We start from the raw sequence: 27,216 nt of genomic DNA on the forward strand, positions 1-27,216 counted from the left end.
CCTCCCCGCGTTGCTCCCTTGACACAAGGTAAACTTAAAAAAGAAGCCACTTTTGGGGACACCCCCGGGATGGGGTGGGGGGCTCAGAGGGTGCCGTGGCCGCGGGAGCCCAGGGCGAACCAGCCCATCTTCTCCTGGGCCAGGTCCAGGTCGCGGAGGCGAATTCCCACCTCCCCCAGCAGGATGTTCTCCCAAAATCCTTCCTCGCTCAGCACGCTCAGCCGCAGCTCCCTCTGCTCCAGGTCCCCCCGGGGGATCCCGTCGTACACCAGCTGTGGGACACCACGGGGACAAACCCTCAGCTGCGGCCACCCTTGGGGACACCCCAAATCCATCCCGGTCCCTCCTCCTACCATCTCGTTGTAGGTGGGGTTGCAGGTTTTTCGGGCCACTTTGGTTTTCCTCTTGGTGGTTTTTTGGGGGTCGGGCAGCAGGTAGGTCTTGACGTAGGGGTCGGGGTCGTTGCCGTCCTGCAGGGGTGGCTGTGGGGCAGGGTGGGGACACGCTGTGTGAGCACGGGGAGGGGACAGCCCCCCCCCAAGCCCGCTCCCGTGGGTCCTACCAGCCCTCGGATGTGCATCACCATGATGAAGAGCTTGTTGTTCTTGTAGGAGATGGAGAGTTTCACCTCCCCGCCGACCTTGCCCAGGGATCGAGCCCATGTGGCGTCTGGAGAGGGGGACAGGAGGGATGGGACACCATTGATGTCACCCCCAAAATCACCCCCCCCAAAATCCCCCCTTCCCCACCTGCCGGCTTTGGGGTCGGGTTAGTTCCAGCCGCCTTCTCATCCCGGGGCAGGGGGTGGAAGAAGGTGTAGATGAGGTCACACTGCAGGGTCAGGAGGTGACATTAGCGGTGACAACCTCCCCACCATCCAAACCCGGCGCTGTCCCCGAGCGTTTCCCCGCCTCGCTGGTGTCCCTGGCAGCCCCCAGCCCGTGTCCCCACCTCTGCCACCTCGGGGGCAGCGTGGATCAGGTGCCAGATGTAGCCGTTGAGCTCCTCCTTGCGCCGCTCGGCCACCGCCTCGCCCCGCGAGCGCCCGATGACGAACCTGCTGGGGAAGCTGCGGGGATGGACACTCAGCGGGGCTCCCGGTGGGGTTTTGGGGAGTCCCCCGAGGTCCTGAGGGGTGTCAGGGGTACCTGGGCAGCAGCGAGGAGGGGAAGAGGAGGCGCAGTTTGTTGTGCAGCTCCTGGAACTCCTCGAAGGTGCGCTGCACGAAGGTGACCTCGCCGGGGTTGTCCCGCTGCACCTTCACCACGTAGGTCTGCAGAGAGGCGGGAATGTGACGTGGGACGGGGAGTTGGGGCACCCCAGGCCTGTCCCCAGCTGTCCCCAGCCGTCCCCACTCACGTAGCCCTTGCTGGGGTTGAAGACCCTCTCGTGGCGGCAGAGGAAGACGTCGCGGATCCGGCCGGACGTTTTGAGGGTGTGCGTGCGGGGCGCGAAGGACAGCGTGGGCCGCGCCTCCGAGCCCGTGAACTTCATCTGCGCCAGGTTGTGGATGAAGAAGTTGAGCTTGGTGGCCACGCTGCCCAGGCTGGACTCGATCAACCTGCAACGAGGCCACCGCCCGCTCAGTGCCACCCTGCGGTGGTGCTCCAGGAAGAGGGAGAGACGAGGATCTGACTCCGTGTTTCAGAAGGTTGATTTTATTATTTTATGATATATATTGTATTAAAACTATACTAAAAGAATAGAAGGATTTCATCAGAAGTCTTGCAAGGAAAGGAAAAAAATGGAATGAATAGCAAAAGCTGCTGGCTCTCAGAGAGTCTGAGCCAGCTGTTATTGGCCATTAATTACAAACTAGATGAGACCAATCCCACATCCACCTGTAGCATCCCACAGCAGCAGATAATCATTGTTTACATTTTGCTCCTGAGGCCTCTCAGGAGAAAAAATCCTGAGGAAAGAATTTTTCCTAAAACATGCCCGTGACCCCAGCATCCGAGGGCGCCTCCAGCCACCGCTGTGTCCCCCACCCATGTCCCCTACCTGGTGAAGTAGGTGGTGGCATCAGCATCAGAGTCCTGTGGCCTCAGCGCATCGTAGACGTACTTGAGGTCCTCCAGGTCGGAGAGCTCGGGGATGCCGCAGGACAGCATCTGGCAGGGAGGGCAGGGGTGAGGACAGGGCACAAAGGGACCCCTGTGCCACGCTGAGGGGAAGGTTGTGCCTCCCCCCCGGCTCTCACCAGCCCCAGCAGGTTGAGGAAGAGGTGGGTGTGCTTGCGGATCAGGTTGTAGGCCTGGCAGCACAGGTCCACGAAGTCGTGGAAGCGGCTGGAGGGCTTGTCGCCGCCGTTGATGACGTACGCCATGTCCGAGGTGAAGACAAACGGTGCACGGTCCCTGCGTTGGGGGACAGCAGGGACAAAGTGAGCAGGGGTGGGGGGCAGGACGAGGAGAGAGAGAGAGAGAGGTGACCCACTGCCAGGACACGGAGAGGGGGAGGTCACTGATCACCAGGATGAAGAGAGGGAGAGGTCACCCACTGCCAGGACAGGGAGAGAAAGAGGTCACCTCTCACCAGGACAAGGAGAGGGAAAGGTCACTGGTCACCAGGATGAGGAGAGGGAGAGGTCACCCACCGCCAGGACACGAAGGAAAGGTCACCCACGACCAGGACAAGGAGAGGGAAAGGTCACTGTGGCCACCACTGGGATGACAGGGAGAGGTCACCCACCGCCAGGACACGAAGGAAAGGTCACCCACGACCAGGACAAGGAGAAGGGGAGGTCACTATGGCCACCACTGGGATGACAGGAAGAGGTCACCCACCACCAGGACATGAAGGCAACGTCAACCAAGACCAGGACAAAGAGAAGGGGAGGTCATTGTGGCCACCACTGATATGACAGGGAGAGATCACCCACCGCCAGGACATGAAGGAAAGGTCACCCACGACCAGGACAAGGACAGGGAGCTTCCCCCTCGGCAGGGATGAGGGCAGGAGGTCCCAGGGGCCTCTCTCACCTCTTGATGTTGCCGAACATCTGGGCGTGGCCCAGGAACCGGCCGAAATCGATGTGGAACATGTGGCCCGTGGTCTTGAGCATGATGTTGTCGTTGTGCCTGTCACAGATGCCCAGCACGTAGGTGGCCACGCAGCAGCCGGCGCAGGAGTAGATGAAGTTTTCCACGGCCTGCGAGGAAGGAGGGAAGGACAAGGAGAAGGGATGGGTACGATGGGAAGCAAGGGGCTGGTCCCTGGAATGGGGGACGCAAGGAGCAGGGATTCTCCCTCACCTTCTCGTACTCATCCTCCTCGGGGTTGTGTTTCTGCAGCCAGTCCGCCAGCGGCCGGTCCTTGAAGGAGCCGGTCACGCCGTGCTCCACCTGGATTTTCCGCAGGGTCTCGGCGTTGGGGATCATCTCCACCATGCCTGGCAGGTGGGGCAGTGGGGTGAGACCCTTCAACCCCAAGGACCACGACCCCGACCCCCTCAGTCACCAACCCAACCGCTCCCCACCCGTCACCACCGCGTGACAGGGAAGGGCTGGTGGGATCAGAGCCCAGGATGTCCTGGGCCATCCCCAGCCCCACCAGGGACCCCTGGGGACCCCCAAACTCCGCCTCACCTCGCCCGCGGCCGGTGGAGAAGCAGCGGAAGATGACCATGCGCATGTCCAGCCCCTCCTGCACCCAGATCTTGTTCATGATGCGGATCATCTGCAGCGTCAGCATGTCCTGCCGCAGGTCATCGCCACACTGCCGGGGGGAGAGCCACCATCAGGGCCAGGGGAGAGCCACCAGAGCCATCAGGGCCAGGGGACAGCCACCAAAGCCACCAGAGCCATTGGAGAGCCACCAGAGCCATCAGGGCCATGAGGGCCAGGGGACAGCCACCAGAGCCATCAGGGCCATCGGAGAGCCACCAGAGCCACAAGAGCCATCGGAGAGCCACCAGAGCCATGAGGGCCAGGGGAGAGCCATCACAGCCATCAGAGCCACCAGAGCCATTGGAGAGCCATCAGGGCCACCAGAACCATCAGAACCAGGGGAGAAGCCATCAGGGCCACCAGAACCATCAGAACCAGGCAAGAAGCCATCAGAGCCACCAGAGCCATGAGGGCCAGGGAAGAGCCATCAGGGCCACCAAAGCCACCAGAGTCATCAAAGCCAGGGGAGAGCCATCAGGGCCAGAGGAGGAGGCATCAGAGCCATCAGGGAGCCATCAGAGCCAGGGGAGAACCATGAGGGCCAGGGGAAAACCATCAGGGCCACCAAAGCCATCAGGGCCAGGGGAGAGCCACCAGAGCCACCAGGGTCACCAGAGCCAGGGGAGAGCCACCAGAGCCATTGGAGAGCCACCAGAGCCATCAGAGCCATCAGAGCCATCAGGGAGCCATCAGGGCCAGGGGAGAGCCATGAGGGCCAGGGGAAAACCATCAGGGCCACCAAAGCCACCAGAGCCACCAGAGCCATCAAAGCCACCAGAGCCCTCAGAGCCCGGAGCAGGGGGAATCTCGGAGGGCTGTGCCAGGATTTGGGCATTTCCAAAGGCGCCAGGCTGACCTTGAAGATGACGCGGATGTTCTCCCCGAGCGGATCGACGTTCTGGAAGGAGAGCTTCAGCGGGACGGCGTTGGAGTTGAAGTAGGAGCAGTCCTGCCGTGGGAAGGAGCGAGGGGCAGCCGGTCAGGGCGAGCCGGGAGCGGGCGGAGGAGCCCCCCAAGCCCCCCGGGGCTGGCACTCACCCGGGGCACGATGCCCTTGACCAGCAGGCTGGGGCTGAGCGGCAGCCGGCACGAGCCGTGGGCCTTGAAGAACTGCGCCACGTCCTCCAGCCCCTCGCGCAGGATGGCCTGCGGGGCGGGAACGGGGTGGGATCCGGGTGGGAATGGGGTGGGATCCGTGGGAATGGGGTGGGATCCGTGGGAACGGGGTGGGATCCGTGGGAACGGGGTGGGATCCGTGGGAATGGGGCGGGGATGGGATGGGATCCGTGGGAATGGGATAGGATCCATGGGAATGGGATGGGATCCATGGGAATGGGGTGGGATCCGTGGGAACGGGTCGGGATCCGTGGGAACAGGGTGGGATCCGTGGGAACAGGGTGGGGATGGGATGGGATCCGTGGGAATGGAATGGGATCCGTGGGAATGGAATGGGATCCGTGGGAACGGGGTGGGATCCGCAGGAACAGGGTGGAATCCGTGGGAATGGGGTGGGGATGGGTTGAGATCCGTGGGAATGGGATGGGGATGGGATGGGATCCGTGGGAATGGGGTGGGATCCGTGGGAACGAGGTGGGAACGGGGTGGGATCCGTGGGAACGAGGTGGGATCCATGGGAACGGGGTGGAATTTGTGGGAACGGGGTGGGGATGGGATCCATGGGAATGGGGTGGGAATGTGATGGAAATAGGATGGGATCCGTGGGAATGGGGTGGGGATGGGATCCGTGGGAATGGGATGGGATCCGTGGGAATGGAAAGGGATCCGTGGGAACGGGGTGGGATCCATGGGAACGGGGTGGGGATGGGATGGGATCCGTGGGAATGGGATGGGATCCGTGGGAATGGGATGGGGATAGGATGGGCATGGGATAAGGTGGGATGGGATGGAAATGGGATGGGATCCATGGGAATGGGATGGGATCCGTGGGAATGGGGTGGGACGGTATGGGATTCATGGGAATGGGATGGGATCCATGGGAATGGGATGGGATGTGCAAGGAACAAGGTGGGAATGGGATGGGGATAGGATGGGCATGGGATAGGGTGGGATGGAAACGGAATGGGGTGGACAAGAGATACAGAGACCATGGGATAGGGCAGGCACGGAGAGGGTGAGGATGGGATGGGATGGGCAAGGAACAGGGTGACCACGGGATAGAAATGGGATAGAGAGGGGTGGGCACGGGAAGGGATCAGCATGGGATGGAGCACGCATGGAATACAGCGGGCAAAACCCGGGGTGCCCGTGGGACGGGGCAGGAACGCGATGGGCCGAGGTGGGCATGGGGCAGGAGGGGTGAGTGTGGGGCAGGGGGCTGGCACCCTGCACCCCTCCCAGCACCCTGGCACCCACCTGGCGGGCGGAAGGGGCGGCGTCCCGGACCTGCTGCGCCAGCCTGGCCAGCGTGCTGACCAACAGGCACTGCCGGTCAAACTCCTCGCGCAGCCCCTTCCCGCAGCAGCACAGCAGCGCGGCCAGCAGGTACTGGTACCGGATGCTGAACTGGGAGTCCTTGAGGCCATCCTTCAGCAGCCTGCTGGGGACACACCGGGTCAGGCCAGCCTTGGGGACATCTGGGGTCAGGCCAATTTCAGGGTCCTGCCTGGCTTGGGGACGTGTGAGGACAGGCCAAGCTCAGGGACCCTACCAGACTGGGGGACATCTGGGGTCAGGCCAGGCTCAGGGTGCCCCTCTGGTTTGGGGACATGTGAGGACAGGCCAGGCTCAGGGTGCCCCTCTGGTTTGGGGACATGCAGGGTCAGGCCAGGCCTAGGACCCCCACCAGACTGGGGACATGCGGGGTCAGGTGAGCCTCAGGGTCCCCTCTGATCTGAGGACACATAGGGTCAGGCCAGCTTCAGGGTCCTGCCCGGCTTGGGGACATGTGAGGACAGGCCAGGCTCAGGGTCCCCTCTGGTTTGGGGACACGCAGGATCAGGCCAGCCTCAGGGTCCTGCCTGGCTTGGGGACACGCAGGATCAGGCCAGCCTCAGGGTCCTGCCTGGCTTGGGGACACACAGGGTCAGGCCAGCCTCAGGGTGCCCCCCCTGCTCCCAGAGCCCCCCAAACCCACCAGAAGAAGTAGTGTGTGATCTTCAGGTCACAAATCGCCCTCTTCATGAGGAAGCGCACCAGGGGGCTGTCCAGGTAGCACTCGTACTTCAGGGCCTGCACAGGGACAGCGTCACGGGGCTGCGGTGACACCGGCGGGCACACCCCGTGGCACGTCCCGGCGCCACCACGCACCTGCACCAGCTGGGGCAGGTAATCCAGCAGCTCTGTGTCTGAGATGGAGTCAATCCACTGCACCGCTGTCCTCCTCACCTCCTGGTCGGGGAACCTGCAGGTGGGACACATTCCGTGGGGTGACAGCGTCCTCCCGCTGCCACGCGGCACAGGGGTGTCCCCACGGGTGGCTTACGTGGCGTGCAGCAGCCCCAGGGCGTCCTGGTGGCTCATGGAGGTCCACTGGCTGAGCAGGGCATAGATGTCGGGCAGGCAGCCCCAGTCCCAGCTGGGGGCACTGGCCAGCAGCATGGGCAGGGCGCCGGGGGACGCGTGGCAGTGGCAGCGCTTCTCCCACAGCCGCTGCCGGTCGGCGTCCGTCAGCCTGGGGGGACACGGGGACAGCGTCAGGGAGGGCGTGGCAGGGCTGGCGTGGGGGGGGAGGGTGAGGAGGTGGCGCCTCTGTGACCCCAGAACAGGTGGGACATAGGGGAGGTGGCATCCTTGTGACCCCAAAACGTGGGAGGGCGAGGAGGTGGCGCCTCTGTGACCCCAGAACAGGTGGGACATAGGGGAGGTGGCATCCCTGTGACCCCAGAACAGGTGGGACATAGTGGAGGTGGCATCCCTGTGATCCCAGAACAGGTGGGAGGGTGAGGAGGTGGCATCCTTGTGACCCCAGAACACATGGGAGGTAGGGGAGGTGGCATCCCTGTGACCCCAAAACAGGTGGGAGGGTGAGGAGGTGGCATCCCTGTGACCCCAGAACAGCTGGGAGGGTGAGGAGGTGGCATCCTTGTGACCCCAAAACACATGGGAGGTAGGTGAGGTGGCATCCCTGTGCCCCACTGGGCATGGAGAGAATGGGGCTGGCAGGATTGGGAGGTGGCATCGTTGGGACCCCAAAACACATGGATGGGATGGGGCTGGAAGGTTGGGGAGGTGGCATCCCTGTGACCCCAAAACAGGTGGGACGTAGGGGAGGTGGCATCCCTGTGACCCCAAAACATGTGGGAGCTCAGGGAGGTGGCATCCCTGTGCCCCTAAAACACATGGGAGGTTGGGGAGGTGGCATCCCTGTGACCCCAGGACACGTGGGAGGTTGGGGAGGTGGCACCCTTGTGCCCCACTGTGCATGCAGAGAATGGCTGTGGCAGGATGGGGCGGTGGCACCCCTGTGCCCTCATCCCACATGGGCAGAACGGGGCTGGCAGGATGGGGTGTGTGTCCCCTCTGCCCCCAGCATTTATCAGAACCCCAATAAATCCCCTGAGCCCTCCCTGCATCCCCACACGGCCCTCCCCAGGGATGGAGGGGCTGATGGCAGCAGGACCCTGCTGAGGGACAGCCAGGAGGCCCTGTGCCCTGGGGGGACTGAGCTGTCCCTGGCTGTCCCCCTGCCCAGGGACCCCCGAGCCAGCCCTGCTGGCCTTTGGGCAGCTGCTGACACCCGATCCCCCCGGGCAGCTCCTGGCCGAGGCGCCGGTCAGCTGTCCCCGAGGAGGGGACAACAGGGAGGGCAGAGCATGGGAGAACCCCCAGCTCCAAAACCTCCAGCCCCGGAGGGAGGGACACCCCCTGTGAGTGCCAGGGGGGTGTCACCGCTGTCCCCCCAGGTTTATTTACCAATAAAGGGATTTTTTCTGCATGGCCTCCCGCAGCTGGCGCTGGTCCTCCTCCCCCAGGCTGCCGAACTCGTACCTGGGGCTGGCCTCGGCCGCCGGCGGGCTGGTGAACTTCACCTCGAAGGCCGAGGTGGGGAAGTCGATCTGGGGCAGAGGCAGAGGGTGAGGGACCCCCAGGAGGAGCTTTGAGGGGGGCTCTGTGCCCCCGGAGTGCCAGGACGTACCTGCAGGATGACGCTGTCGGGCTGGTTGAAGTTTGGGGCGCTCGACCTGGCCCTGGAGTTGTCCTGAGTGGCCGGCCACAAGCCCAGGAGCTTCCTCCCGCAGGTCAGGACCCTGGGGGGGACAAAGGGTGGCACTGGGGGGGCACTCTGCTGGGGCACGAGGGTGGCACTGCTGCTGGTGCTCAGATGAGGCACGGGGCACCCCATGGTACTGGGGACACCGAGGTTCTGGGGACCCCATGGCACTGGGGACCCTCCTGTGCCCCCCAGGGATGCCAGCCAAGCCCCTTGCTCTGCCCAGGATGCTGAGAACCCCACGGCACTGGGAACCCCCAAGGTTCTGGGGACCCCATGGCACTAAGGACCCTCCTGTCTCCCCCAGGGATGCCAGCCCAGCCACTTGCTGCGCCCAGGGAACCCCACAGTACTGGGGACCCCGAGGTTCTGGGGACCCCAAGATGCTGGGGACCCCCCTGTGCCCTGCAAGGATGCCAGCCCAGCCTCTTGCTCTGCCCAGGATGCTGAGAACCCCACAGCACTGAGGACCCCGAGGTTCTGGGGACCCTCCTGTGCCCTCCAAGGATGCCAGCCCAGCCCCTTGCCATGCCCAGGGTGCTGGGGACCCGACACTACTGGGGACACTGAGGTTCTGGGGACCCTCCTGTCACCCCCAGGGATGCCAGCCCAGCCACTGAGCATGCCCAGGGTGCTGGAGACCCCACTGAACTGGGGACCCTCCTGTGCCCCCCAAGGATGCCAGCCAAGCCCCTTGCTCTGCCCAGGGTGCTGAGAACCCCACGGCACTGAGGACCCCGAGGTTCTGGGGACCCCATAGCACTGGGGACCCTCCTGTGCCCCCCAGGGATGCCCAGCACACCCCACGTACTGCCTGAAGTTGAAGAGGGGGGTGGTGACCCAGCCCAGGGCCTCGGGGACGCGCCGCTGCTTGTTGGCGTCGGAGGAGCCGCCCGGGGGTGGCACGGGCACGGCAAAGAGGGTGACACTGAGCAGGGTCTCCCGGGGCAGCCGGTTCACCTGGACCGGGAAGCAAATCCTGCAGGAGAGAGGGGGGGACGGGCTCAGGGTGCCAGGGGTGGGCTTGGGGTGCCAGGGATGGGCTCAGGGTGGTGGGAATGGGCTCAGGGTGGTGGGGATGGGCTTGGGGTGCTGGGAATGGGCCCAGGGTGGTGGGGATGGGCTTGGGGTGCCAGGGGTGGGGTTGGGGTGGTGGGGATGGTCTCAGGGTGCCAGGGATGGGGTTAGGGTGCTGGGAATGGGCTCAGGGTGCCAGGGATGGGCTTGGGGTGCTGGGAATGGGCCCAGGGTGGTGGGGATGGGGTTGTGGTGGTGGGGATGGGTTCAGGGTGCAGGGGATGAGATCAGGGTGCCATGGACCTGCTCAGGGTGCAGGGGAGGGGCTGGGGTGCAGGAGACAGGCTCAGGGTGCCAGAGATGGGCTCGGGGTGCCATGGACCAGCTCAGGGTGCAGGGGAGGGGCTGGGGTGCAGGAGACAGGCTCAGGGTGCCAGGGATGGGCTCGGGGTGCCATGGACCAGCTCAGGGTGCAGGGGAGGGGCTGGGGTGCAGGGGACAGGTTCGGGGTGCAGGGGACAGGCTCAGGGTGCCAGGGATGGGCTCGGGGTGCCATGGACTAGCTCAGGGTGCAGGGGACAGGCTCAGGGTGCCGGGGATGGGCTCTCCCAGTCCCCTCCTTGGATGCCCCAGGAGAGCCCGGCCCTACAACCGCCTTTTCTGCAGGCACCAGGGTGTCCTTGGAAGTCCCTGAAGTCCCTGAAGTCCCGGCCACCCCGCAGGTTTGGGGACAGCCCGCTGGAGCTGCCGCCACTCCGGGAAGCCCGGCTGCCCTCTCCGTCCCGCGAAGGTGACCGCAGGGCCAGGGCCCTCCAGCGACAGCCCCGCCGGGCACTGACCTTGCCCCACCACCCGGGGGGGGCCGCGTGGGACCCCCGGGGCTGGGATTCCTCTCTGCCGCTCCCAGGGAGCTCGGGGGGGCAGCTACATCCCGCGGGGAGGAAGGGGAAGGATCCCCGGGCTCGCTGCGCTCGCCGCCGTCCCGCCGGGCACCTGTCCTTGGGGGCAGCGGCGCCGTCTAAAATTATCCCGTCCCATCCCCACCTCCCGGGCCGCTGTGGATGCCAGGCGTGGCGAGGGCTCAGCACGGCCTCCCCGCCTGCTGCCGGCGCTATTTTGGGAGCAGATCCCCTTTCCCGGGGGTTGCTATTTCCGGGCAATGACACAAAAACTTCCAACACCCCAAATAAAAACCAAAACGGCGCGGAGGAGAGGAGGAGCAGGGGAGGGGAGGATGATGATGGCAGCGTGGGTGGGACCCCCTTGGCCTTACTGCTGGTCCCAAATGATGAGGTGGAAGAGGTATTTGTAGACGTGGGCCTTCCTGGTGAGCAGGGGGCTGCACAGCTCCTTCCCGCCGTGGCTGAGGGAGCACGAGAGGTAGAAATCTTCATAACTGCGGGAGAAACACCCAATGAGCCGGGTGGGGCCACCTGAGCCCCTAAATCCTGTCCTGAGGATGGGGAAGAGGTGGGGGAGGCTTTACCTGGGCCACCAAAACCCCTAAATCCTGCCCCAAGGATGGGAAAGGGGTGGGGCTTTACCTGGGTCACAAGAACCCCTAAATCCTGACCCAAGGATGGGAAAACCCAGATCACCAGAACCCCTAAATTCTTCCCCAAGGACAGGAAAATCTGGATCACCAGAACCTCTAAATCCTTCCCCAAGGATGGAAAAGGGGAGGGGGCTTTACCCGGATCATCAGAGCCCCTAAATCCTGCCCCGAGGGTGGGAAAGGGGGACAGAACGGGGACGTTTCCCCCCCTCGATGTCCCCAGCACCATATGGCACGGCGCATTCCGGCACACGGGGGGGCCCTGCCATGTGGCAGGTGCCGAGCGACAATCCGGGCAGGGCTGCGACAATCCGGGCAGGGCTGCGACAATCCGGGCAGGGCTGCGGGGCGCGGGGGTCAGGGGCTGGCGGCATTTCCCAGGCTCGCCGCTTTGTTCGGAGCCACTCACCAAAGGGAATACATTAAGGACAAGGACAAAGGCGAGGGGTCCCCGGCGGGGCGGCTCTGCCGGCGCCGCTGTCGCCACCCCCCGGTCCCCTCCCGGTCGCCTCCCGGTCCCCCCCGCGCCGGGCACGGGCACGGAGGAGCGGAACAAAGGGGCCACGCCGCTGGCGCGGGCGCGGGGCCATCTGTCACCTCCCCCGGGTGGCGCGGTGGCCTCGGGATGAGCCAGCCCGGCCCGAGGTGCGGCGACATCCCGCCCTGCCTGGCAGTGCCAGCGATCCCGAGAACACACTCTGGGATTTTGGGGTGTCCCAGTGCCAGCGATCCTGGAACACGCTGGGATTTTGGGGTGTCCCAGTGCCAGTGATCCGGGGAACACGCTGGAATTTGGGGTGTCCCAGTGCCAGTGTTCTCAGGAACATGCTCTGGGATTTTGGGGTGTCCCAGTGCCAGCATTCCCAGGAGCACACTGGGATTTTGGGATGTCCCAGACACACTGTAATTTTGGAGTGTCCCAGTGCCAGCGTTCCCAGGAACACACTCTGGGATTTTCTTTTTTGTGGTTTTTTTTTTCCTTTTTTTTGTACTATTGCATTTTTATTTTAATTTCCCTAATAAAGAGCTGTTATTCCTATCCCCGTATTTTTACCTGCAAACCCCTTAATTTCAAAACCATAACAATCCCGAGGGAGGAGGGGGTTACACTTCCCATTTCAAGAGAGGTTCCTGCTTTCCTTAGCCGCCACCTGCCTTTGCAAACCAGGTGAGGAGAACCTTACCTGGCGGCCCAGGTAATGGGGTGAAGGTGGGGGGACAGGTGAGGGCCTTACCTGGCGGCCCAGGTGATGGGGTGAAGGTGGGGGGGCAGGCAAGGGCCTTACCTGGCGGCCCAGGTGATGGGGTGAAGGCCAGAAGGGAGGTGAGAGCCTTACCTGGCAGCCCAGGTGATGGGGTGAAGGTGGGGGGGCAGGTGAGGGCCTTACCTGGTGGCCCAGGTGATGGAATGAAGGGCAGGGGGCAGGTGAGGGCTTTACCTGGCAGCCCAGGTGATGGGATGAAGGCCAGGGGGCGGCCCAGGTGATGGGGTGAAGGCCAGGGGGCAGGTGAGGAGGGCCCTACCTGGCGGCCCAGGTGATGGGGATGCGGTGGGTGGCGTAGACGGTGAAGGCCAGCGGGCAGGTGAGCAGCCGCGCCTCCTGCGCCACGCCCAGCTCGCGGCTCCCGGGCGCGGCCGTCTGGAAGTCGGCGTTGAAGGTGCTGCAGTAGAGCTCCACCAGGTTGAGGATGGCGGCCGTGAGGCTCTCCACGATCCTCTCTGCGGGAGACACGGATGGGGATCCATCAGCGCCTCGGGAACGGGGGCAGGGATCCATGGATCCCTCAGGGAAACGGGGACAGGGATCTGTCAGTGCCTCAGGGATCTGTCAGTCCCTCAGGGATCCCTCAGGGATCCATCAATCCTTCAGGGACCCATCAGTCTCTCAGGGATCCAGCAGTCTCTCAGGGAAAAATGGACAGGGATCTGTCAGTGCCTCAGGGATCTGTCAGTCCCTCAGGAAACATGGACAGAGATCTGTCAGTGCCTCGGGGATCCATCAATCCCTCAGGGATCTGTCAGTCTCTCAGGGATCCATCAATCCTTCAGGGACCCATCAGTCTCTCAGGGATCCATCAATCTCTCAGGGAAACATGGACAGGGATCTGTCAGTCCCTCAGGAAACATGGACAGGGATCTGTCAGTGCCTCAGGGATCCGTCAGTCCTTCAGGGAAACATGGGCATGGATCCGTCAGTCCCTCAGGGATCTGTCAGTCCCTCAGGGATCTGTCAGTTCCTCAGGGAAACATGGACAAGGATCCATCAATCCCTCAGGGAAACATGGACAGGGATCTGTCAATCCCTCAGGGATCCATCAATCCCTCAGGGATCTGTCAGTCCCTCAGGGAAACACGGACAGGGATCTGTCAGTCCCTCAGGGATCCATCAATCCCTCAGGGAAACATGGACAGGGATATCCATTGATCCATGGACAAGGATCTAGCAATCCCTCAGGGAAACATGGACAGGGATCCATGAATCCCTCAGGGAAACATGGACAGGGATCCCTCAGTCCCTCAGGGAAACATGGACAGGGATCCATCAATCCCTCAGGGAAATGCAGACAGGGATCCATCGATCCCTCAGGGGAACACAGATGGGGATCCATCGATCCCTCAGGAATCCATCAATCCCTCACAGATCCATCAATCCCTTAGGAGTCAATTAATCCATCAAGGATCAATCAATTTTCCTCAGGGAAACATGGACAGGGATCCACTGATCCCTCATGGATCCATCAATCCCTCAGGGATCAATCAATCTATCGGGGATTCATCAGTCCCTCAGGGAAACATGGATTGGGATCCATCATCCCTCACGGATCCCTCAATTCCTCATGGATCCATCAATCCCTCATGGATCCATCAATCCCTCAGGGATCCATCCCTCATATCTGGATTTGGGACCCCCACATTGCTTCTCCCCCCCACTCAGGGATGAATTAATGATGTGGGAATTCCAAACTTCCCATTTGGAGTACGGGGAATTCCAAAAATTCCAGATTTTCTATTTGGAGCTCACAAGGAGCAACAACACCCCCCAAAATTCTCCTCTTTTTTTTTTTTTTCCTTTTCTTTTTTAACCAGACCGGTTCCCAACCCGTTTTTTGGCCTGGAGAACTGAAGGGGGAGGAGGGGTTTGAAGATGAAAAGCATGGCATGAACTTGAGCCCAGAAAGGGGAGCAGGAGAAGAGAAATACCTCGATTTTCCCTCTTGGCCAGAACGTTCGGATCCTGTGGAGGGAAAGGAAAAAAAAAAGAAACACACACATAAAAAAATCGAGAAACCACCAGAAAATTGAGAAACCACCAAAAAAAGGAGAGAAACCACCAAAAAAAAAAAAAAAAAAAAAGAAGAAACCACAAAAAAAAAGGAGAGAAACCACAAAAAAAAAGAAGAAACCCCTGAGTGCTGCCAAGGCGGATTTTATGTAACCACCCCAGGCTGCCAGACCCAGGCTGCTCCCGGCTATTGAGGGATTTTCCACGTGGTGGAAAGGAGGGAAAAGAGCCAGATGTGACAATTTTTGTTCTCCTCCCACTCCTGGCCGAGTTCCCCCAGGTCCTGCACTGCAAGATAAGTAAGTGTGTGTTCTATTTGCCATCTGTTAAAGGTGGAGCAGCTCTCTGCTGCTCACGGGGCAGCTTCTTTATTTGTTCCTCACCCAATCCTCCCTCCAGGAGATCTCTGCTGTTAATGGCCATTAATTATTAATTTTCTTCTGTCCATGGCCACTGAGTGTCCCTGCAGGGCTGATCAAATTCCACCATCCCATGGGGAGATGCTGCGCCCAGGGGAGGAGCCCAGCATTCCTACCTGGATACAATCTGGGATTTCACACATTCCTACCTGGATACAATCTGAGATTTCACACATTCCTACCTGGATACAATCTGGGATTTCACACATTTCTACCTGGATACAATCTGAGATTTCACACATTCCTACCTGGATACAATCTGGGATTTCACACATTCCTACCTGGATACAATCTGGGATTTAACACATTCCTACCTGGATACAATCTGGGATTTCACACATTCCTACCTGGATATAATCTGAGATTTCACACATTCCTACCTGAATACAATCTGGGATTTCACACATTCCTACCTGGATACAATCTGGGATTTCACACATTCCTACCTGGATACAATCTGGGATTTCACACATTCCTACCTGGATACAATCTGAGATTTCACACATTCCTACCTGAATACAATCTGGGATTTCACACATTCCTACCTGGATACAATCTGAGATTTCACACATTCCTACCTGGTTACAATCTGGGATTTCACACATTCCTACCTGGATACAATCTGGGATTTCACACATTCCTACCTGCAGGGTTTGTTTTGTACTCTTTCACTTGCATTTTTAATTTTCCTAGTACAGAACTGTAATTCCTGCTCCCACACCTTTTCCTGAGAGCCCCCTAATTCCAAAACCATAATAATTCAGAGGGAGGGTTTTACATTTCCCATTTCAGGGGGGGCTCCTGCCCTCCTGAGCAGAACCTGTCTGCCCAAACCCACACACCCCGGGCTCACCTTCTGGATTTTGGGCTGCATGCGGGACGGGCAGGGCGGCATCTGGTTGAGGGCAGCCGTGATCTCCTGGGACTCCACGGCCGCCAGGGCGTTGCAGATGGCCATGACCGACTGGATCACCCGCTCGGCCTTGAGGGGGACATCGCCCTGGGGGGACAGGACAGGGTGGGCTCGGGGAAATGCAAGGCCTGGCTGGGGGTGTGAGTGCTAGTTATCTGTTAGAGGTGGGGCAGTTGATTTATCTCTTTGTTTCTTATGTTTGTTTTATGTTTTATTGTATTATAGGGTATTTATGGTATATCAGTAATTATATTTATATTTGTATTTTATCTTTTTTATCAATATAATGTAATGTAATATAATGCAATATAATGTAATGTAATGTAATGTAATGTAATGTAATGTAATGTAATGTAATGTAATGTAATGTAATATAATGTAATATAATGTAATATAATATAATGTAATGTAATATAATATGATATGTATAGATAGAGGATATAAAGATGTTAAATATAAATAAATATACTATTAAAGTATGCTATTATATACTATACTATAACAATATAATATAATAGTATAGTATAGTATAGTATAGTATATTTAATTAGTATATTATATACTATACTATAACAATATAATATAATATAATATAATATAATATAATATAATATAATATAATATAATATAATATAATATAATATAATATAATATAATATAATATAATATAATATAATATAATATAATATAATATAATATAATATAATATAATATAATATAATATAATATAATATAATATAATATAATATAATATAATATAATATAATATAATATAATATAATATAATATAATATAATATAATATAATATCCAAACCCCCAAACCCTCCCAAAACTGCCCCAAAACTGCCCCAAAACCGCCCCAAAACCAGCGCTGGCTCACCTCGGCCGCCAGGAACGCGTCCACCTCGTTGTGGAAGGTGTCGAAGAGGAGACTCAGGGCCTGCCTGGGGGACAGGGGACAGCGCTCAGCCCGCCCAGGGGACAGTGGGGACAGTGCCACCGTGTCACCTGCTGGGTGGGCACTGGGGACAGTGCCACCACATCCCCCTGGGTGGACACTGGGGACAGTGCCACCATGTCATCTGCGGGGTGGGCATGTGGGGACAGTGCCACCGTGTCACCCCCTGGGTGGACACTGGGGACAGTGCCACCGTGTCACCCTCTGGGTGTGCATTGGGGACAGTGCCACCGTGTCACCCCCTGGGTGGGCATTAAGGACAGTGCCCCCGTGTCACCCCCGGGTGGGCACATGGGGACAGTGCCACCACATCCCCCTGGGGGAGCATGTGGGGACAGTGCCACCACATCCCCCTGGGGGGGCACATGGGGACAGTGCCACCGTGTCACGCCCTGGGTGGGCATTGGGGACAGTGCCACTATGTCACCTCCTGGGTGGTCATTGAGGACAGTGCCACCGTGTCACGCCCTGGGTGGGCATTGAGGACAGTGCCATCGTGTCACCCCCAGCTGGGCCCTGGGGACAGTGCCCCCGTGTCCCCAGCCCTACCTGCTGATGGTCTGCTTGATGGGTCGCTCCTGCAGGTGGATGTGGTGGTTGAGGGTGGACGGGCTCTGGTCATCGCTGGCCTGGGGACACAGAGAGGCTGAGCAGGGCTGTGGGGAGGTGACACCGACCCCTCGGTGTGACACTGACCCTGCAGTGTCCCAGGGTGGTGACAGCGACCTCACAGTGTCCCAGGGAGGTGACACTGACCCCCCAGTATAACACTACAGTGTCCCAGGGAGGTGACGCCAACCCCTCCGTGTCCCAGGGAGGTGACACAGACCCCACAGTGTGACACCAATCCCTCGGTGTCCCAGGTTGGTGACACCAACTCCCAGTGTCCCAGGTTGGTGACACCAACCCCTCGGTGTCCCAGGGAGGTGACACCAACCCCTCGGTGTCCCAGGTTGGTGACACCCACCGTGCGGGCCAGGTCGCTGCGCACTCCCTTCCTCCTGAGCAGCTGCAGCCGGATGTCCATGTCGAATTTCCTGCAGTGCTGGATGTGCTCGTGGCTGCCCAGTGAGTGTTTGCTGTGGGGACAGGGCCACAGGCTCACCCCACACCCCCAAAATCGCACCTGGCTGCCCCAAAATCCTGGGGTGCCCCAAAATCCTGGGGTGCCACAAAATCCTGGGGTGCCCCAAAATCCCCTGGCCAGGCAGCCTTGGCTGGGGCTCACAGTGAGGCCGGGCTCCCAGCAGGGCTGGGTGAACTGCCCAACATGAAGGGACAGCCCCACAGCTCATCCCACACCCCAAAATCCCACTTGGGGAGCCCCAGAATTCCACCTGAAATCCCCCAGCCAGGCAGCTTTGGGATGGGCTCAGAGCAAGGCTGAATTTCCTGCAGGGCTGGGTGAACTTGTGCCTGCCAAACGTGCAGGGAGAGCTCTGCACACACATCCCACACCCCAAAATCCTGCCTGGCTGCCCCAAAATCCTGCCTGGCTGCCCCAAAATCCCATCTGGGGTGCCCCAGAATCCCCTGGCCAGGCAGCCTTGGGATGGGCTCAGAGCAAGGCTGAATTTCCTGCAGGGCTGGGTGAACTTGTGCCTGCCAAACGTGCAGGGAGGGCTCCACAGGCTCATCCCACGGCCCAAAATCCTGCCTGGGCACCCCAAAATCCCACCTGGCTGCCCCAGAATCCCCTGGCAAGGCAGCCTTGGCTGGGATTCACAGTGAAACCAGACTTCCTGCAGGGCTGGGTGAACTTGTGCCTGCCCCACATGCAGGGAGAACTCTGCACACTCATCCCACACCCCAAAATCCCCCCTGAGAGCCCCAAAATCCCACCTGGCTGCCCCAAAATCCCACCTGGAGTGTCCCATCCTGATATCCCCCAGCCAGGCAGCCTTGGCTGGGGCTCAGGGTGGCCGCCCTGCCTGCACAGGGACCTTTGTGGCACCAGGAAATTCAGAGAATGAGGAATTGTTCTCCCTCCTTCCCCTCCGGAGCCGGGCCCGGCCTGCCAGGACCTGCCCAGGGAGCCGTGGGAAGCAGGCATGGATCTGGGAGTGGGACTGGGGGGGAATTCTGGAGCTGGGAGTGACAGGGAGAATCACAGATCTGGGAATGACAGAGGGAATTCTGGAGATGAGAATGACAGGGAAAATTCTGGAGATGAGAATGACAGGGAGAACCTTGGAGCTGGGAATGATGGGGGAATTCTGGAGCTGGGAATGACAGGGAGAACCATGAAGCTGCGAATGACAGGGAAAATTCTGGAGCTGGGAGTGACAGGGGGAATTCTGGAGCTGGGAATGATGGGGGAATTCTGGAGCTGGGAATGACAGGGAGAACCCTGGTGCTGGGAGTGACAGGGGGAATTCTGGAGCTGGGAATGACAGGGAGAACCTTGGAGCTGGGAATGATGGGGGAATTCTGGAGCTGCGAATGACAGGGGGAATTCTGGAGCTGGGAATGACAGGGAGAACCATGGAGCTGGGAATGACAGGGAGAACCATGGACCTGGGAATGACAGGGAAAATTCTGGAGCTGGGAATGACAGGGGGAATTCTGGAGCTGGGAATGACAGGGAGAACCATGGACCTGGGAATGACAGGAAGAACCCTGGAGCTGGGAGTGACAGGGAAAATTCTGGAGCTGCAAATGACAGGGAGAATTCTGGAGCTGGGATTTATCCAGGCTCTGCTCCCTGACACGGCTTTTACAGAATTCTCCTCCAAAAAGCATTTTTGGCAGCTCCCAGCTGATTTTCCAGGGGTTTGGGGGTCAGCCTGACTGGGACTAACATTCCCAAGACATTCCCAATGCTGCTTTTGGCAGGAGCAGCTCCAGAGGCAGGAAAAGGAGCAGAGAAGATCCGGCTGTGCTCGCTGGGATCAACCCTGGGAGTTCATCACAGCCTGAACCATCTGCCATGCATTTTCCCTGGTTTTCCCGTGTTTTCCCATTTTTTCCTTTTTTCTCTTCCCCCCCCCCCACCATTTCCCCCCCATTTCCCCATTTTTTTCCTCATTTCCCCGTTTTCTCCATTTTTCCCTGTTTTTTTCCCTGTTCATCTCCTTTTTACACCCATTTCCCCCCTGTTTTTCCCCCATTTTTCCCCTGGTTTTTCCCCATTTCCCCCTGTTTTCCCCCCATTTTCCCCCTGGTTTTCCCCCATTTTTTCCCCTGGTTTTTCCCCATTTCCCCCTGTTTTTCCCCCATTTTTCCCCCCTGGTTTTCCCCATTTTCCCCTTTTTTCCCCCCATTTTTCCCCCGATTTTTCCCCATTTTCCCCTGTTTTTCCCTCTGTTTTCCGCCATTTTCCCCTGTTTTTTTTTTCCCATTTCTCCTCTGTTTTTCCCCCTCCTTTTCCCCGTTTTCCCCTGTTTTTCCCTGGGCCACTCACTTCTGCAGGAATTCCTCCAGGCCGCAGATTTTGAGCAGGAAATCCTCGACGTCCACGGCGTGCAGCTCGTCGTGGGTGTAGCACAGGGCCTGGTAGATGAGCAGGTCCACGGTGGAGGAGCCTGGGGGAAACAGGAACAGCCCCTGGATCCTTGGGATGGAGGGATTGAGGGATTGGGGGGATGGAGGGATTGGGGGAATGGTGGGGATGGAGGGGATGGTGAGAGTGGAGGGGATGGTGGGGATAGAGGAGATGGAGGGGATGGTGGGATTGGGGGAATGGTGGGAATGGGGGAATGGTGGGGATGGAGGGGATGGAGGGAATGGGGGAATGGGAGAATGGTGGGGATGGTGGGGATGGTGGAAACAGGAACAGCCCCTGGATCCTTGGGATGGAGGGATTGGGGGGATTGGGGGGGATGGTGGGATTGGGGGAATGGTGGGGATGGTGGGGATGGGGGAATGGGGGGATGGTGGGAATGGTGGAAACAGGAACAGCCCCTGGATCCTTGGGATTGAGGGATTGGGGGGATTGGGGGGATGGTGGGGATGGGAGAATGGTGGGGATGGGGGGAATGGTGGGAATGGTGGGGGTGGAGGGGATTGGTGGGGATTGGGGGGATGGAGGGGATGGTGGGATTGGGGGAATGGTGGGATTGGGGGAATGGTGGGATTGGGGGAATGGTGGGATTGGTGGGGATTGGGGGGATGGAGGGGATGGTGGGATTGGGGGAATGGTGGGATTGGGGGAATGGTGGGGATGGTGGGAATGGGAGAATGGTGGGGATGGTGGGGATGGTGGGATGGTGGGGGTGGAGGGGATTGGTGGGGATTGGGGGGATGGAGGGGATGGTGGGACTGGGGGAATGGTGGGATTGGGGGAATGGTGGGGATGGAGGGGATGGCGGGATTGGGGAAATGGTGGGACTGGGGAAATGGTGGGACTGGTGGGAATAATGGGAGTGGTGGGGATGGGGGAATGGTGGGAAGGATGGGGATGGGGGAATGGTGGGATTGGTGGGAAAGGTAGGAAAGGTGGGAATGGTAGGATGGGGGAATGGTGGAGATGGTGGGAATGGTGGGGATGAATGGTGGGAATGGTGGGAATGGTGAGATTGGGGGAACGGTGGGATTAGGGGAATGGTGGGAATGGCAGGAACAGTGAGAAGAGCAGGAATGGTGGGGATGGAGGGATTGGTGGAATGGTGGGAATGGTGGGATTGGGGGAATGGTGGAGATGGTAGAATTGGGGGAATGGTGGGATTAGGGGAATGGGAGAATGATGGGGATGGTGGGAATGGTGGGGATGGTGAGAACGGCAGGAACAGCGGGAATGGTGCAATTAGTGGGAATGGTGGGAATGGTGGGAATGGCAGGAACAGTGAGAAGAGCAGGAATGGTGGGGATGGTGGGATTGGGGGAATGGTGGGAATGGTGGGATTGGGGGAATAGTGAGATTGGGGGAATGGTGGGATTGGGGGAGATGGTGGGAATGGTGAGAATGTCCGGAACAGCGGGAATGGTGCAATTAGTGGGAATGGCAGGAACAGTGAGAAGAGCAGGAATGGTGGGAATGGTGGGGATGGCAGGAACAGTGGGAATGGCAGAAACAGCAGGAACAGGAACAGCAGGAACAGAGGGAAAGGTGGGAATGGCAGGAACAGTGAGAATGGCAGAAACAGCAGGAACCGCAGGAACAGAGGGAAAGCTGGGAACGGCAGGAACAGCAGGAAGGGCGGGGATGTGGGAATTGCCCCTCCTCCCCGGGCACTCACAGTCGCAGGTGAAGGTGAGCGGCTCCCTCAGGCTGTCACACAGCACCGTCACCTTCAGGCTGACGCCGTGGCCCGGCTGCTCCGGGCTCAGGTTCACCGCGCTCCACACCAAGCCCGACCCCGAGCAGCCCCCGGAGCCGCAGCTGGAGCGCAGCCTGCGGGAGCAGGGGGGGCTCAGGGCTCCTGCTGGGGCTGCAGGGGGGCCCCTCACCCCAAAAATCACCTGGGTGGCCTGGAATCCCCTTTTGGCACCACAAGGGCTCGGCAGCCCCGGGAACAGCCCCGTCTGGTGGCCCTGAAACCCCTCTTGGTGGCCCTAAGTCCCCTTGGGGTGGCCCTGAATCCCCTTTTGGTGGCCCTGAGTCCCCTTTTGTGGCCATGCAACCCCTCCTGGTGGCCCTGAAACCCCTCTTGGTGGCCCTGAATCCCCTTCTGGTGGCCCTGAATTCCCTCAGGCTGGCTCTGAATCCCCTTTTGGTGGCCTTAAATCCCCTTTTGTGGCCATGAAACCCCTCTTGGTGGCCCTGAATCCCTTTGGGATGGCCCTGAAGCCCCTTTTGGTGGCCCTGAAGCCCCTCTTGGTGGCCCTAAGTCCCCTTGGGGTGTCCCTGAAGCCTCTCAGGGTAGCTCTGAATCCCCTTGGGGTGGCCCTGAAGCCCCTTTGGTGGCCCTGCAGCCCCTCTTGGTGGCCCTGAAGCCTCTCAGACTAGCCCTGAATCCCATTTTGGTGGCCCTGAATTCCCTCTGGGTGGCCCTGAATCCCCTTTTGGTGGCCTTAAATCCCCTTTTGTGGCCATGCAATCCCTCCTGGTGGCCCTGAAGTCCCTTTTGGTGGCCCTGAAGCCCCTCAGAGCAGCCCTGAATCCCCTTTTGGTAGCCCTGAGTCCCCTTTTGTGGCCATGCAACCCCTTTTGGTGGCCCTGAATCCCCTTTGGTGGCCCTGAAACCCCTCTTGGTGGCCCTGAATCCCCTTTTGGTGGCCTTAAATCCCCTTTTGCGGCCATGAAACCCCTCTTGGTGGCCCTGAATCCCCTTGGGATGGCCCTGAAGCCCCTTTTGGTGGCCCTGAAGCCCCTCTTGGTGGCCCTAAGTCCCCTTGGGGTGTCTCTGAAGCCTCTCAGGGTAGCTCTGAATCCCCTTGGGATGGCCCTGAAGCCCCTTTGGTGGCCCTGAATCCCCTTGGGATGGCCCTGAAGCCTCTCAGACTAGCCCTGAATCCCATTTTGGTGGCCCTGAATTCCCTCTGGGTGGCCCTGAATTCCCTCAGAGTAGCCCTGAATCCCCTTTTGGTGGCCCTGAGTCCCCTTTTGTGGCCATGCAGCCCCTCCTGGTGGCCCTGAAACCCCTCTTGGTGGCCCTGAATCCCTTTGGGATGGCCCTGAAGCCCCTTTGGTGGCCCTGCAGCCCCTCTTGGTGGCCCTGAATCCCCTCCTGGTGGCCCTGAATCCCCTTTTGGTGGCCATGCAGCCCCTCCTGGTGGCCCTGCAGCCCCTTTGGGTTGTTTTTGGGAGGTTTTGGCTACTCACACATCCAGCATGTGACAGAAGGCGGCCACCTCCTCGTCCCGCTCCTCGGACACCTCGAAGAGCTCGTAGCCGTTGGCCAAGGAGTGGGGCCTGGGGGCCACCTGTGGGGCAAGCACGACCCCGTCAGCTGGGGTTTGGGGTTTTGGACAGGTCTGACTTACAGGACCTTCAGTTTTGGGGTTTTGGACAGGTCTGACTTACAGACCCTTCAGTTTTGGGGTTTTGGACAGGTCTGACTTACAGGACTTTCAGTTTTGGGGTTTTGGGCAAGTCTGGCTCAGTTTTAGGGTTTGGGACTGGTCTGGGTCAGTTTTGGGATTTTAGGCAAGTCTGGCTCATGAGACCCTTCAGTTTTGGGATTTTGGGCAAGTCTGGCTCATGGGACCCTTCAGTTTTGGGATTTTTGGGCAAGTCTGGCTCACGGGACCCTTCAGTTTTGGGATTTTGGACAGGTCTAGCTCAGTTTTAGGATTTTGAACAGACCTGGCTCACCTTTTGGGTCTCCATGTCTCACAGAACATCCCCACACTCAGATGCCTCAGATCCCCCTCCAAGGAGCCCCGATGGCACCACAAGGAGAACCCCCCAGAAAGACACGGGGCTCGGGGACATCCCAGCTGAGAATTCCCAGCTCCATCCCTGCCCAGTCCCCATTCCCAGTCCCCATTCCCAGTCCCCATTCCCAGTCCCCATTCCCAGTCCCCATTCCCAGTCCCCATTCCCAGTCCCCATTCCCAGCCCCTCACCGGCTCCACGGAGCTCCTGCGGTTCCTGTTGCCCGCCAGGTTCCTCCTGCCGCCCGCCCGGGCCCCGTAGGTGCGCGGGGGCACCTGGGGGGGCATGGTCTTGCTCCGTGCCACCGGCTTCCCGCTGGATTCCTTCTCCAGGATGCTCCTGCCTTCCTTCCAGCCCCGGGATCCTTCCCTCAGCGCCTCGGACTCGTAGGTGGACTTGAGGTTGAGGCAGGTGATGGCGTCCACGCCGTAGGGATCCTCCTGGGAGATGCGGCGCCCCAAAAGTTTGTCCTGGGCCACCGAGAACACGTTGATGTCCCTGGGCTGGCCCTGGCCCTTGGGGGACAGCGGGGACGCCTTCCCCGAGCGCTGGCCGCTCTCGGGACAGCCCCACAGCGGGTGCCGGGGGGGCAGCGGGGGCGGAGAGAGCTTTTTGGGGGAGCCCTCGTGGGGCTCCGAGCCGTTGAGGGGCTCCCCGAGGAAATCCCGCTGGGAGCCCTCGAAGATGAGCAGGTAATCCCCGCCCTTCCAGGGCTGCGGCTCCGGCCGGGGCGGGCTGGGCCCGGGTGGCACTTGGGGACCCTCGGGGACATTGGGGACGGCGTGGCTGAGCGCGGGGTCGGAGCCGGAGAGCGCCCGCGCCGCTTTGACGGCGCTCCTGTCGGCGGGGTCGTCCCAGGAGATGAGGGAGCGCTCCTGGAGCTGCTCCTTCCTGGCGCGGCTCTCCTCCTTGTCCTGGCGGAGCCGGGACAGCGCGTCGTACTCCATCTGCAGCGCCTCGGCCAGCGCCAGCTCCTTGCGGCTCAGCCCCACCGACTCCAGCGCCGGCCACTGCTCGGCGGGGCCGCGGCGGCGCGACATCCTGCCGGGATCGGCGTCGGGAGAGCGGCACCGGCGTCAGGAGAACGGCATCCTGCTGCTCCTGGGAGCGGGAGGGGACGGGGTCAGCGCGGGGGAGTGGGGAAGGGTCCGGGGGAGAGATGGTGGGAGTGGGGAACGGTGGGGAGTGATGGTGGGAGTGGGGAAAGGTCCGGGGGAGTGGTGGTGGGAATGGGGAACGGTATGGAGTGATGGTGGGAATGGGGAAAGGAGTGGGAGTGGGGAAAGGTGGGGAAGTGATGGTGGGAGTGGGAAAGGTGTGGGATTGATATTGGGAGTGGGGAAAGGGTGGGAGGGATGGTGGGAGTGGGGAAAGGGGTGGGATTGACTCTGGGAGTGGGGAAAGGTGGGGGAGCGATGGTGGGAATGGGAAAGGTGGGGAAGTGATGGTGGGAGTGGGGAAAGGTGTGGGAGTGATGGTGGGAGTGGGGAAAGGTGTGGGAGTGATCCTAGGAGTGGAGAAAGGTGTGGGATTGACTCTGGGAGTGGGGAAAGGTGTGGGAGTGATGGTGGGAGTGGGGAAAGGTCCGGGGGAGTGATGGTGGGAGTGGGAAAGGTGTGGGATTGATATTGGGAGTGGGGAAAGGTGTGGGAGGGATGGTGGGAGTGGGGAAAGGTGGGGGAGTGATGGATGGGTGCCCGTGGATGTTGGGAATGGGGAAGGTGAGGGAGTGGGGAAAGGTGAGGGGTTAATGGATGGGAATGGGAAATGGTGAGGGATTGATGGATGGCGCCCATGGGTGTTGGGAATGGGGAAAGGTGTGGGACTGATGGTGGGAATGGGGAAAGGTGTGGGATTGACTCTGGGAATGGGGAAAGATGTGGGAGTGATGGTGGGAACGGGAAAGGTGTGGGAGTGGTGGTGGGAGTGGGGAAAAGTGAGGGGTTAATGGATGGGAATGGGAAATGGTGAGGGATTGATGGATGGCACCCATGGGTGCTGGGAATGGGGAAGGTGAGGGGTTCATGCTGGGAATTCTTCCCTCCCAGGGAAGGATTTATTCCCAGGGAGCCCTGGCGTGGTTTGGGTTGGAATTCCCAGGGAATCCGTGGCTGCCCCTGGATCCCTGGGAGCCCCCCCGAGGCTGGATGGGGTTTGGAGCTCCCTGGCACCGTGGGGTGGGACTGGGATGATCCTTAGGATCCTCCAGCCCAAACCATTCCAGGATTCCATAAAAAAATCCCAATTTCAGCGCTCCTGACTCATTCCCAGCCTGCAAATTCCCACAGAATCCGTGGCTGCCCCATCCCTGGGAGCGTCCAAGGCCGGGTTTGGATCGCCCTGGGATGATGGATGGAATATCCCAAGGTCCTTTCCCACCCTCTGGAATCTCTGGGATAAGGAAGGCCGGGCTGGCTCAGCCCTTCCTGTGTGCCTGGAAAAAGGGAAACGAGAGGGGGGCCCAGCAGGGCCAGGGGGTAAAAATAAAAATTTGGCTGCAGCTGCTGCTGCTTCCACTTCCCCAGCAGCCCACAGACACCAGGCACGGAAGGGGCTGAGCTGAAATCCCCATTTTTTTTCCCTAAATGGGCAAATCCAACCCCAGATTTGGGGAGGGAAATGGGATCAGCACCTGCAGATGGGGTTGAGCCACCCCAAACCCCACCAGGATGCCCCAGCACTGCGATTTTATAAAAATTTCAATGATTTGAGGGGAAAAAAAACCCAAAAAAACTGCTCCTGGCAGCAAATCCAGGGATTTTTAAAGCAGAATGGAAGAGATGGGGAAGGAAGGGATGAGGGGGCAGCTCCCATCTCTCATTTCAGGAGAGGGAGCTGGGAATGGCCTGGAAGAGCTGGGAAATTTCTGGATCTCCTGGATATTCCCCAGCACCCACCCAGGCACTGCTCAGCTCTGAAAATCACCAGCAGGGACCTCCAGATTTTGGGGTTTTGGATGGGTTTGGTTCA

At 59.7% G+C, this 27,216-nt stretch overlaps 1 protein-coding gene across 1 annotated transcript; it reads right to left on the bottom strand.

Annotated features, from left to right (window-relative positions):
- Positions 1 to 25,286, bottom strand: PIK3C2B (phosphatidylinositol-4-phosphate 3-kinase catalytic subunit type 2 beta; the record flags this gene model as incomplete). The annotated part of the gene is made up of 32 exons (XM_084220857.1): positions 1 to 272; positions 354 to 482; positions 563 to 669; positions 750 to 831; positions 952 to 1,069; positions 1,149 to 1,273; positions 1,360 to 1,561; positions 2,005 to 2,114; positions 2,204 to 2,360; positions 2,985 to 3,154; positions 3,258 to 3,394; positions 3,591 to 3,720; positions 4,528 to 4,620; positions 4,710 to 4,817; positions 6,045 to 6,225; positions 6,766 to 6,860; positions 6,939 to 7,032; positions 7,114 to 7,302; positions 8,544 to 8,686; positions 8,767 to 8,878; positions 9,653 to 9,820; positions 11,132 to 11,254; positions 12,938 to 13,133; positions 14,616 to 14,649; positions 15,970 to 16,116; positions 16,911 to 16,974; positions 17,538 to 17,617; positions 17,956 to 18,067; positions 20,392 to 20,512; positions 22,166 to 22,320; positions 23,692 to 23,792; positions 24,438 to 25,286. The coding sequence occupies 32 exons, from the start codon at positions 25,284 to 25,286 to the stop codon at positions 84 to 86; spliced, it is 4,821 nt and encodes a 1,606-aa protein (XP_084076983.1). The 3' UTR covers positions 1 to 83.
- Positions 25,287 to 27,216: the final 1,930 nt, after the last annotated feature.

This window comes from Fringilla coelebs (assembly GCF_963513975.1).
Source record: "Fringilla coelebs genome assembly, chromosome: 23".
NCBI lineage: Eukaryota > Metazoa > Chordata > Aves > Passeriformes > Fringillidae > Fringilla > Fringilla coelebs.